Raw genomic sequence first — 11,661 nt, forward strand, 5'->3', positions numbered from 1 at the left:
CAATTTTATTTCAGGACCTAATTGTAATAATGGGAAATTTAAGCTAAAAATTCACAATTTTGCGAAAGATAGCGATAATTAAATTAATTTTATTTCCGGTAAAGCCACCGAAAAGAGTGGACGATCAAGAAGAGTCCAAATTAACGCGGGACATGCGGGAAACAATGATTGAAAGCAAAAGTCAAATCAAAAGTCAATAAGTCGCCAATAATATCTTCTTCTTCTTCTTCACCCGTGATTAAAAATTAAAATCCTTCTCGCGGATCTCAACATAATCCCCACAGATTCAATTTTCTCGAGGAAAAAAAAATACAAAAAATGTGATTATCCTTCTAATTGAATTTTTCAGAAGAAGACGAAAGAGAGAGAGAGAGGAGGAAGAAGAAGAAGAGAAATCATGGCGAATCTCGCGGGGCAGCTAAAACGAGGAATCTCGAGACAATTCTCAACAGGATCGCTTCGTCGTACGCTAAGTCGTCAATTCACGCGTCAAACTTCACACGATCCTCGTCGGAACAATATGCGATTCAGTTTCGGTAGACAATCGTCTCTAGATCCGATTCGACGGAGTAGTCCTGAAGATTCTAACCGTCCGCAGCTCGCTGTGCCGGATAACCTCGACGCAACTATGCAGCTTCTGTTTGTTGCTTGTAGAGGTGATGTTGAAGGTGTTCAGGATCTGCTTGATGAAGGGATTGATGTTAATAGTATTGATCTTGATGGTCGTACTGCTCTTCATATCGCTGCTTGTGAAGGTCATATTGACGTTGTCAAGCTACTTCTTACAAGGAGAGCTAACATCGATGCTCGTGATCGTTGGGGAAGCACGGTAATGTGACAGCGACTTGATCGTTTTCTCGTTTTTTGGTTAGATTTTTTGGTTTTTGAAATTTGTGGGGTTTGTGTTGTTGTGGATAGGCAGCTGCTGATGCTAAGTATTATGGTAACATGGATATTTTCAACATTTTGAAAGCTCGTGGAGCTAAAGTTCCGGTACGTGTACCTCTATTATTCTTTTTTCATGTTCTTTTTCATATCTTCAATGTGCTTATTAGTTGCATTTTTTCTTCTCTTGGTTTTTAGAAAACCAAAAGGACACCGATGTCTGTGGCGAATCCTCGTGAAGTTCCTGAATACGAGTTAAATCCGCAGGAACTTCAAGTTCGTAAAGCTGATGGTATCTCAAAGGCAAGAGCTCTCTTTTTGCTTCCCACTTCCAGCTAATGATGTCTTTTGTTTTTTCATTTAGTGCTTTTTAACAAAGACTATATTGCAGGGAATATATCAAGTGGCTAAATGGAATGGAACTAAGGTGTCTGTAAAGATACTTGATAAGGATCTTTACAAGGATCATGAAACTATGTATGTTTTTACTCTCTTCTCTTCAATGAGTATCTTTCTAAGTTAGCAAACAGGTCAAAATGGAGCTTGGATTTCTTCTTGAGTTAATTTATAGATCATTGAAAGCATTTGTTATGTTCATAGCGATAATGTCATAGTTCCTATATAGTCCTCTATGTTGGATGTGTGCGTTTCCAGTAATGTTTTCTGTATTTCACTTCATTCTCTGTGTGTTTGTCCTGTTTGCTTTTCATGTATTACGTTTTTTCTGCAATTTTATTCATCCGATTTTTATTGTTTACACACAGAAATGCGTTCAAACACGAACTTACTTTATTCGAGAAGGTTCGTCATCCTAATGTTGTGCAATTTGTTGGAGCTGTTACTCAAAACGTCCCCATGATGATTGTGTCTGAATACCATCCTAAAGTAAGCTTCTCACTCTTTTTTATAACTTACAACGTTTTTCTCTCAATAAGCAATTTTTGGATTCTAGGAAATAATTTTGTCCGCTTGGTGGTAACTTGCAGGGTGACCTGGGGGGCTATCTTCAAAAGAAAGGTCGTCTTTCTCCAGCCAAAGTTTTAAGATTTGCACTTGATATGGCCAGGCATGTGCCATTTTGTTTTTTTGCAAGATTGTATTTACATTATAACCGCATTTTTTTTTAATCTTCTGAACAAATCATTTGACTCTTCTCAGGGGAATGAATTATCTTCACGAGTGTAAACCAGAACCAGTAATCCACTGTGATCTCAAACCCAAGTAAGATAACTAAATAAAGAAGTATTTGCACGTTAAGTTTTATGAGAACGTATTTTTAAACCCTCGTTATCTAATTTTTACAACTTCTTGTAAGGTGCCAGAAATATTATGCTCGATAATGGAGGACATCTGAAGGTGGCGGGGTTTGGGTTGATAAGTTTTGGAAAGTTACCATCTGATAAATCCAGAATCCTTAATCACTCGGCCCATATAGATCCTTCAAGTAAGTTCTAAATGCGTAATTCCTTCTGGCTACCCAAAAGAAGTGTCCATATCTCGTCTATGAAATCCCGACCCACAGCCTCTCATTTGGGACTCTCAACAGAGTTCTGGCACAGAATTGTGGGCATAGGATGTAGATCATACATCTAGATTTCTGAGAAACTTTGATACAACTATTTTAAGTATAGAAAACGGTTCATAAGAATGATCGATTTCCATGAGGCAATGGTTTTGTCTTTTTGACGATCATTAGGCAATGGTTTAATAAGATGATATTTGTATATTGTATGCAGATTACTGTATGGCACCTGAGGTTTACAAAGATGAAATATTTGACAGGAGTGTGGATTCTTACTCTTTTGGTGTCGTATTATATGAGGTAGGTGCCTTATGGATCCATACTTTTTGATGTCGTCTTATATGAGGTACCTATTAGTTATCCTGATGGTCAAACATGCGCGCTAATAATGCTCCTATGCGTTTCTTGACTTCTGTATCTAGTCAGAGTTTAATCCACTCACTGTTCTATATGCTCTCTAAAAGTATTTACTCTGATTCTCAACCATTCTGTAACAAATCTCATTGCAGCAATCTTTTAATAAGTTTATCATAGTATTTTTCAGATGATTGAAGGAGTACAACCTTTCCATCCTAAGCCCCCGGAGGAGGCAGTAAAGCTAATGTGTTTGGAAGGAAGACGACCTTCGTTTAAGGCCAAGTCAAAAGGTTGCCCCCAAGAGTTGAGAGAGTAAGTGTACTAATCTTTATCAACTCTATAACACAACTTGTTTTTACACTTAGGGTAAAGTGACATCATTTGCTTGGTCCTTGATTCTTTCGTTATCCAACCTACTGCAGCTCATTGGTTCAATTATTATTTAAACAGATTGATTGAGGAATGCTGGGATGCGGAAACTTTTGTTAGGCCAACATTTTCTGAGATCATAGTTCGATTGGACAAGATCTTTGTACACTGCTCAAAACAGGGGTGGTGGAAAGATACATTCAAGTTCCCTTGGTAAAAAATAAAAGCTTTCTCTTAACAGCTCCTAATTATCATTTATGTTTTTGCATTTCTAGTTTCACCATAGCTAAGCCGAATTCTTCTAAAATCGTGATTTTTTCGTATCCACTATAGACCCTAGCTCTTACATATACCATGACTTTGTTTCTCAATCAAATGGATGATTTCTCAGGAGATAATACAAAAAGACCATGAGAGGTTTGACTCAGAAACATGAGGAACATAGCAATTCAAGAGTGTTTACTAAAACAATCGGTACAAAGCATACAAAAAGAAACAGCCCTCTCAGATTTGTCACAGTCTCATCGTGTAACAATGTATAATGTATACCGCGGACATTCTCTAATGCCACAGAACTGAGCGTTTTGAGATGAAATGTACAATATTTTTATATAAGTAGCAAGAAAGCTCTTTATTCTAGTTATGTCTTAAAAACATAGACCTCTTCTTTTTAACAGGAATCACATATGGATTTGTTTGCAGAGGACAACCAACTTAGACAACACTCAGAATTTAACAGACAAAGACGTCGTTATTAGGTAATCAACTAACAAACTGACGAAATCTCAGTTTCAAATTATTAACCCAAAAGAGCGACAAACTCATCAATGTTCTTGTCGGAACTACCTCCTTCAGAGATAGCTTCACGAGCCAACACCTTAAGCTTCTCAGCATTTTTCCTCATCTCTTTCCCTTTCTCTCCTTCCATGACCTCAACAATGCATCTAGCAATCTCTTCCTTAGTTAAAAACCCTTCTCCGTCGGCCTTCACTCTAACCCCAATCTTCCACACATCCTCTATAAACTTAGCATTTGTGGGCTGATCCGTCCACTGAGGCATTCCCACCATTGGAACCCCTAAGCACAGTGCCTCTAATGTCGAGTTCCATCCGCAATGTGACACGAAACACCCGATTGATTCATGTGCTAAAACCTCTAGCTGAGGAAACCACTTAGCTACAAGTCCACAGTCTTTCTCCTCCGCCTCTTCGATAAAACCAGAGGGTAGTTTGCTTCTCTCGGATTCTCTAACGGACCACAAGAAGTGATATCCAGTTTTTTTTATAGCCATTGCGGTTTCCTTCATCTGTTTATCGCTCAAAGCCACCAATGTCCCAAAAGCCACGTAAACCACCGACTTCGCCGGCCTTTTCCCCAACCAATTCAAAACAGACTCATTTGGCTCTGTCTTAGAGTTCTGGAGTTCGTAATCTTTGTCTTCAGGCAACCGGTTATCCAAGTACTTCGACGGAACCACCGGTCCAATGTTCTTCACCGGCCACTGATCATTCATCCATTTCACTACCTGTGCAAGAAAGAAAAGATTCAAAGAAGTTCCACAAAACTTTCCATCTTCTCAAACTCAAGTACATGACCAAAACGTACGATATCTAAATCATAAGTCATAACCTTACCTTAGGTTCAAGTTGATCAAAAGTGTTGCAGAGAATGCAGTCAGCTCGCCGTAAATTAGAGAATTGCCTAACCACAAATTCATGTAAAAAAGGGTACGACCCTTTTTCGCAGGCAAACGAAGGCAGATCATCTTGGCTTAACAATGGGAAACCTGGAAACGAAGCAAGGATTGGGTTCTCATGTCTATCAACGGGAACATCGTAGGTACCTTCGTTGATGTGGTAGTAAACAAGACTAGCCAACCATGGTTGAGTGAAATAGGCCACAACGTATAGACCCAAGTCCTTGGCTACGTCCAATGCAAAGGGCATGAATGGATCATAGATCAGAGCTTTTGGAGGATTGGCCGACAACTTCGCACTGCATATACAAAAGATATATATGTATATATAAGAGTAGATTTATAACGTTTTTGCATGTAATGTCATCAAAAAGTTAAGAAACTGAAATTAATAGTACTAACAAACACGGGTATTGCATTATGTCTAAAGTATTTCAAATCCACTAAAAAAGCTTATGTCATATTATATTGGAAGGAGTGTTCAAGAAAGCGCTAGGCGGTATTTGGGCGGTGACCCAACGCCTAGAGCCTAGAACGCCTAGTCGGAATTTAGGCGTTTTTTAGGCGGTTTAGGCGTTTATAATATAAAACATTATATATATATATAATATTATATATGAAATTATGTAAAAGTATATGTTAGAAGGAATTAAAAAAATAAATCATAAACTAAAATTATAAAAATGCATTTATTTAATTTAGATGAATAAAATATGAACATTTATATATATGTATATGAATATAAACCTTAAAACTTTAGATATATGTAGTTAAAAATTAAAAATTATATTAAAATAATACTATGTGATTTTAGGCGGTCTAGACGGTCATCTAGACGTCTGCTGAGTGCCTAGCACCTAGATGGCGCCTAGGCGGCCGCCTAGACCGCTTTCTTGAACAATGGAAATTACGTTTAAAATAACTAGGGCATATATATGTCATATTATATTGGAAAATTTTTTATTTTTTTTCAGTCGCTTTCCCTTTCCCCAAACGGGGACATCGTTTAAAAGGTTACATTGAACATGAAAAAGAGATGTAACAGGCGAAAATATTGGAAATTTAATTATGTATACCTAGAGATGAAATCAGTGAGGCTACGAGAAGTAGAGTTGTTGAAACGGTCAAGATCTACGAACTTGGCGTGAGGGTGTTCATGTGGAAAGAAACCGTCGTGGATGGTGTGGACAGTAATGGAATAATCGTCGGAGGTGTAAGGTTCACCGTGGTCTTTGGAGGCGATGATGAGTGTGGTGGTGAGGCCTTGTTTGGATAAGCGTTTAGCGAGTTGGATCATTGGGTTAATGTGGCCTTGTAATGGATATGGAAAAAACAGTACGTGACCCTTTGCTTCACTCATTCTTTTTTTGGTAAATTTGTTCGGGCCAAAGAAACAATATAAGTGGTTTGATATATTCTAGTTTATGTGTCTCCGATGTAAGTTAAGTGGGTATAGTGTTATATAGATATGTCTCGTTATTTACGATGTGGATTAACTTTTTTCAGGATACAGTACTTGCCTAATCTCCTTTTTTTTTTCTCTTCTGGTTTTAACTCAACTGAGGCTAAAATTTGAAGGGATGAGCAATCTTCAAGTTTCACGACGATTAAAAAAGTTGTGATGGTGAAAGAAGATTCTTGCCAATGCATATAATAAACGTGGCGGTGGTGGTGGGTAGATAAAGCCCTGAAGGGAGGAGGTTAGGTGGGTGCGTGGGTCCGATGATATGTATTTTATTTTCATTATTTTCTCTCTTTATAATCTGGAAAATATTTGTATTGGCTGTTTTCTCTATAGATGTCTAAGTAGTGTGATCTCATTTGTTTTGCTAGTCGAAGTTTCATTGCCATATTTTGAATGGTAATTAATTTTTCTTTAACCTTAAAAAGGAGATTTTTTTTTTTTTTACTGATCTAGAGAATTTTTTCGGAGAAGCTTAACAATTATGGTTCACCAAATTTGCACACAAGGAAACATAAAACAATCAAAATTCAAAAGCCAAAGTATATAGCAAATTTGCAATTACTTACTATATAAATAATCATTAGAGATAAGGTTTTAAGAAAACAAAAACAAAAAAGTCATAAAACCCCTAGAGTCTTTCAAAGAAAATAAGTCACAAGTTGCTAAATTAATTTTAACCTTTTGCCACCACCTTACGTCTTTTGATACGAGATTCATATCCTTTTGTGGATTTGGTGATTTCCTTGTGTGTCACAGTAAGACCATTCTCCAATGCGTTCACCAAATTTTCGAAGTAGGATTTGGTTGTTTTAGTCAAACTAATTAACTTCGCCTGGAACTTCATAAAATGTTTTTTGGGGTCTTTAGTTTTAGCGATAAACTGTTTCAACTCTTCTTCTGCACATTTGTGAAGTCTATCCAAACCAGTTTCCGCCTCTCCTGAGCAACAACAACACAACAAACCTTCTGCTAAAATTAATGGAGAAAATTAATATTAAACACAAAGTAAGAGTTTCCGTACCAAAAACTGACCTTGCAAATACTCGAAAAAGTGTTGTTTGGAGGGTTCATGATTAATTAGGTAGTATCCAAATGCATAGGTCCATTTCAAGACCCTCCTACATTCGATGATCTGTAACAGTACAATCAATTGCATGCCAACAATAATGTTGTCATTAACAAAAGTCTCATTGATAGTTCTCATAATGGTGGAATGATTTCGCTATTCCGAAAACTTAATTTGCATTAAGATGATTTTTTTCAATTTAATAAAGCTTTTCCCGTTTTTTATACTATGTAGTGATTCCTAGATTATGTTCTGCTGTACAAATTACAATCCACATACCTTTTTTTTGTAATCAATAAGATCTACCTAAAGAGCCCAAGGCGCATAATGGTGGAATAATTTTAGTCACACTTTTTAGTGATCCATGATAGGTTGTTCATCTTCAAGATGATCTTTCCAATATAATGTAAGGCTTTTATCGTTTATCTACAATGTAAATAATTCAATTTTATGCCGCAGCTGTTGTATTCTATCCACATACTTTTCCAAGGGGTTCACCATGTTACTAAAATCAAAGATTCATTATATATATACTTATACTAACCTGAAGCCATGCCTCTACGGTGAACTGGAGCTGAGTTTCTGGTGTGCCCAATATTGCACTAAGCTCCTTAAGCCACATCGATTGCCATTTCTCCAGATCACTTACAGCCGTGACCCTCGACGATTGATTGAATGCCCATCGTTCGTAATAATGGTGGTATCTATCGATGAGATCTTTAGCCCTTATTCTCTTAGCTTCATCCTCATTGTCTACTTTAAACCCGTTGCAAGCCTTGTGATCATTCAATGATTTAAGGCAATTCCAACAAAAATAAAATCCACACGGAGCTGAGCATGACATATGGCTACATCCTTGGTTCTTCTCGATCGGACGCTTGCATTTAGGACAAGGCTTTGTCTTAGCAAGTATCCAATTCGTGTTCTCGGACTCATCCCTGTTCTTTAGTAGCCACTTTGACACCGTCTCACAATCCACAGGACTGTGAGCGTCTTCACAGCAATCCCAGCAAAACTTAAACGAACACAAACAAGAAACATCATAATTACTAGTACTACTTCCACCAAAATCAACAGCGTATTCGCATCCCGGTGATGGACACCATTTAAACTTCTTCCCTTCTTCGACATAAGATCTAAGAAAATACGTATAATACTTCTCCTTATGTTCTTTCTTAGCGATCTTATCGATCAGGTCTTGACCAACAGCAGCGGAACAAGAAGGCTCGGGACATGCAACTCTCAAACATCCCGAACCGTCTTCGATTTTTGTAGTGATGTAACCAGTCCAGCAAGTAATGCAATAAGGATGACCACAAGAAACCCTTTCGATTTCCCCTCCAGTGTATGACTCGAAGCAAATCCCACATTCGATTTCTTTTTCACCATTGACATCAACGACAGGCTCCTTCAGTATACCAACGGTTTCACGGATTTTCTCTTCGTCCGTAAACCATTCATCTTCAACTTTACTAACACTCCAGCGATAGTGAAGAAGCAGAACGATCGTTTCGACTTGGCTTAGACACAGAAGCGATGAAACTCGTTCGATATCGTCTCTTTGATGCTTGCGGATGTCTTCGTCTTTGAGAACTCTGTAACTTTTCTGAGATCGTAACATCTGATGGTCGTCCTCAGCTAATCCGTCGTAGTTATCATCAGATTCTCTTTCTTCATCATCGCTGAGAAGATTCTCCTCGTCTGAGTCGATATAGATGATGTCGTCATCTGAATCATCCATGACCCGCTCAAAAAAAAAAAAAAAAACCCTAAAACGATTTTGAGGTTAATTTATTGGGAAGCTGACGAAATCAAAACTCTGATAAGCTGACGAAATCAAACTCCTCAGAAAGTTAGGGTTCACTCTAACAAGTTCTCGCCGCTTCTCTTTAATTTTATAGGTAGGCTTACTACTAGTAGGGTTTCTCAAGCTCAATATTTAGGGATCATATAACCAATAGCTTTCGCCACGTGTATTCATCTCAGTAAACTGAAACGTATAGCTTCACTAAAAAATGACAGTTTCTCTAGGTCCCACATATTTATAAGTAATATATAAATATCTATTATGTGTCTCACTAAAAAATTACATCAAATTTTGTTTTTTTTCCTTTTCTCTTGTATTCTAGAAACAGAAGTTCTGAAATTTGTTGAAAGAATTTTTCTCGAGTGGAAGGTTAAGATATTTTAAAAGTAAATATGACAGTTTTTATTTTTTTTTCTCTCTATTTAATATCAACATTATAAAAACAAATTAAAATTAAATTTAAAATCTAAGATATTTAAGATTTGATTTAATATTTGGTAGATTTTTTTAAAAAATTTATGGATTTTTTAAATGTAATGTTTTGTAACTCGAGCTAGATCCGAATCTATTGTGACTAATGTAGTTTTTGGTCTAATGTTAAAGTCCGCATATTATATATCCGGTCTTTTTAGAATAATTAACGAAGCTCATGTTAATCGGTGATCTAGTATTGTTTGCATCGATCGTATTTGAAAAGTTTGATTACGTTTTCAGTTTTTTATTTATTTATATAGTATATGAACTAGAATTTGTTACATGTGAGAATTGGTAGACTATGTCGATTGAAGAAAATGATTAGAAATGGTATAAAAATAATCAAAATTGAGTGGTGTGCTGCAAATGCAATATATATATATTTTTTTTTACTTATAACTATTTTGTTGTTTATCTTTTGGTTTAGTTTGGATTTAGATTGTTTAAATCATTTTTTACATTTTAAAATCATGGATTAATATTATTGTGGTACGTACTAGGTTTTAACTCGTGTTAGACAAATTTTAATATATTGAATATCGATTTATAGTATCAATTTACTAAGTAATTAAAAATTATAAACAGTTCTTATTTCTGACTAAAAATTATATTCATACTAGATTTATAACCCGCACGTTGCGCGGGACTATAATTTTTATTATTATTAATACAAACCGTTGAATAAAATTATAACTATTCAAGATGAAAATATAAATCTATGTAGATGTCAAACTTATTTTAGTAAGTGATGTATAACTTATCTATTTCTTTTACCATTTTTTATAGTTAATTATTATTTTTTTTTTTAGTATATATTCGTCATCTCTTACATCTACTCTCTTTTCACATTCTATTATCTCACTTATAATATATTGATTATGAAGACATATCATAACTATTTTTCATCTTCCAATACTATTTTTTTTATCGGCTGAGTGAGCATTACTTAATTACTAACATAGATGTAAAACTTTTTAGAGAATATACCCACTTTTTGTCGTAAATTTTATTTAACATTGTTATATACTACACATAAGTTTTGTCTTCCTAGTAATCAAACTCATAATTGGACTCGTTTTATCCATAAACATCATATTTATAATATCAAATATTACATTTTATCTTAACTGTTTGACAAAAGAAAAATTATGTACACATAATTTTTTTTACTTTAAAATATGTATAATTTACTATGGTATATATAGTGTTATTTTATTTCGAGTCTCCTAAATGTACATGTATAAGATTAATCTAACTTTTAAATATGTGTATTTATCTAAAAGAAAAATTCTTTTAAAATTTTAATTAAAATTCTATAATCTACCACTACTATTGTAATTGTTTTTATTACAAATATTTTTTTCAAATTCCATCTTAGTATTTTTCACTATTTTTTTTTGTTTTGTGTGATGTTCAGAATAAGTTTTCGCTAAAAATTTATCATAACTTTCGCTAAAAAAATATTTTAGTATTTAAAATTTATTTTATTTTATTTTTAGAAGCTGCATATTTTAATTGAAATTTTTCGTTGATACATTTTCACTCATTATTAAATATATTTTATAATTATAATTATTTAGTAGAAATTTGCATTTACTCATTACAACCATTAGTTCAATATTCTCAGTTAGGATCACTTTGTCGTAGTAGCTTTTTAATTGTAGCTCTTTACCATAATTCTTCATATTAGATATTTTATATTTCTAATAGTTTAAACAATTTTTTTTACAAAGGTGCGTCTCTTTGCCATAATACTTTTCTTATTATAACTTTTGATTTTGGTGGTTGTATTTTTACTAACAATTTATGTTTAATATTCATTTATTCAAACTATTCTATTACTTTCAAATATTTTCATAATATATAATTTAAAATTTAGTTTATTTTTTAAAAATACTTCCTCCCCGACATCGCGGGGGGGGGGGGGGGGGGGTCTGAGTCCTAGTATGTTTAAAAATTATCTCGCCTGTGTTTGCACACTAGTAAAAACAAGTTGTATAGTTACAAAAAAATGTGTGGC

General features: G+C 34.8%; 3 protein-coding genes across 9 annotated transcripts; 1 reads left to right on the plus strand and 2 right to left on the minus strand.

Annotated features, from left to right (window-relative positions):
* The first annotated feature begins 106 nt into the window (after window positions 1-106).
* LOC104786436 (integrin-linked protein kinase 1) lies at window positions 107-3,772 on the plus strand. Of its 7 annotated transcripts, none has more exons than XR_015556646.1 (12): window positions 107-829; window positions 919-993; window positions 1,084-1,188; window positions 1,277-1,362; window positions 1,650-1,770; window positions 1,872-1,951; window positions 2,044-2,106; window positions 2,208-2,329; window positions 2,622-2,707; window positions 2,942-3,076; window positions 3,215-3,346; window positions 3,525-3,772. XR_015556646.1 is itself a non-coding variant. In XM_087449800.1 (12 exons), exons 1-12 carry the CDS (start codon window positions 398-400, stop codon window positions 3,529-3,531), a joined length of 1,434 nt encoding a protein of 477 aa, XP_087305926.1. In that variant the 5' UTR covers window positions 107-397; the 3' UTR covers window positions 3,532-3,772. The 7 variants fall into 7 exon arrangements, 3 of the variants coding, with proteins under 3 accessions (XP_087305926.1, XP_087305927.1, XP_087305928.1); XM_087449800.1 differs by having other exon boundaries at window positions 2,952-3,076; XR_015556647.1 differs by having other exon boundaries at window positions 157-829; window positions 2,201-2,329; window positions 2,952-3,076.
* On the minus strand, window positions 3,738-6,477 carry LOC104786435 (UDP-glycosyltransferase 74C1). The gene is made up of 3 exons (XM_010511852.3): window positions 5,906-6,477; window positions 4,768-5,128; window positions 3,738-4,658 (listed from the first exon to the last, which is right to left on the minus strand). Exons 1-3 carry the CDS (start codon window positions 6,187-6,189, stop codon window positions 3,933-3,935), a joined length of 1,371 nt encoding a protein of 456 aa, XP_010510154.1. The 5' UTR covers window positions 6,190-6,477; the 3' UTR covers window positions 3,738-3,932.
* Window positions 6,478-6,836: 359 nt separating this feature from the next.
* On the minus strand, window positions 6,837-9,280 carry LOC104786437 (putative E3 ubiquitin-protein ligase ARI11). Its single transcript, XM_010511858.3, has 3 exons — window positions 7,905-9,280; window positions 7,327-7,426; window positions 6,837-7,233 (listed from the first exon to the last, which is right to left on the minus strand). Exons 1-3 carry the CDS (start codon window positions 9,099-9,101, stop codon window positions 6,968-6,970), a joined length of 1,563 nt encoding a protein of 520 aa, XP_010510160.2. The 5' UTR covers window positions 9,102-9,280; the 3' UTR covers window positions 6,837-6,967.
* Between the last annotated feature and the right edge of the window lie 2,381 nt (window positions 9,281-11,661).

The sequence above is a fragment of the Camelina sativa genome, chromosome 5, assembly GCF_030686135.1.
Source record: "Camelina sativa cultivar CO46 ecotype springtype chromosome 5, ASM3068613v1".
Classification (NCBI taxonomy): domain Eukaryota; kingdom Viridiplantae; phylum Streptophyta; class Magnoliopsida; order Brassicales; family Brassicaceae; genus Camelina; species Camelina sativa.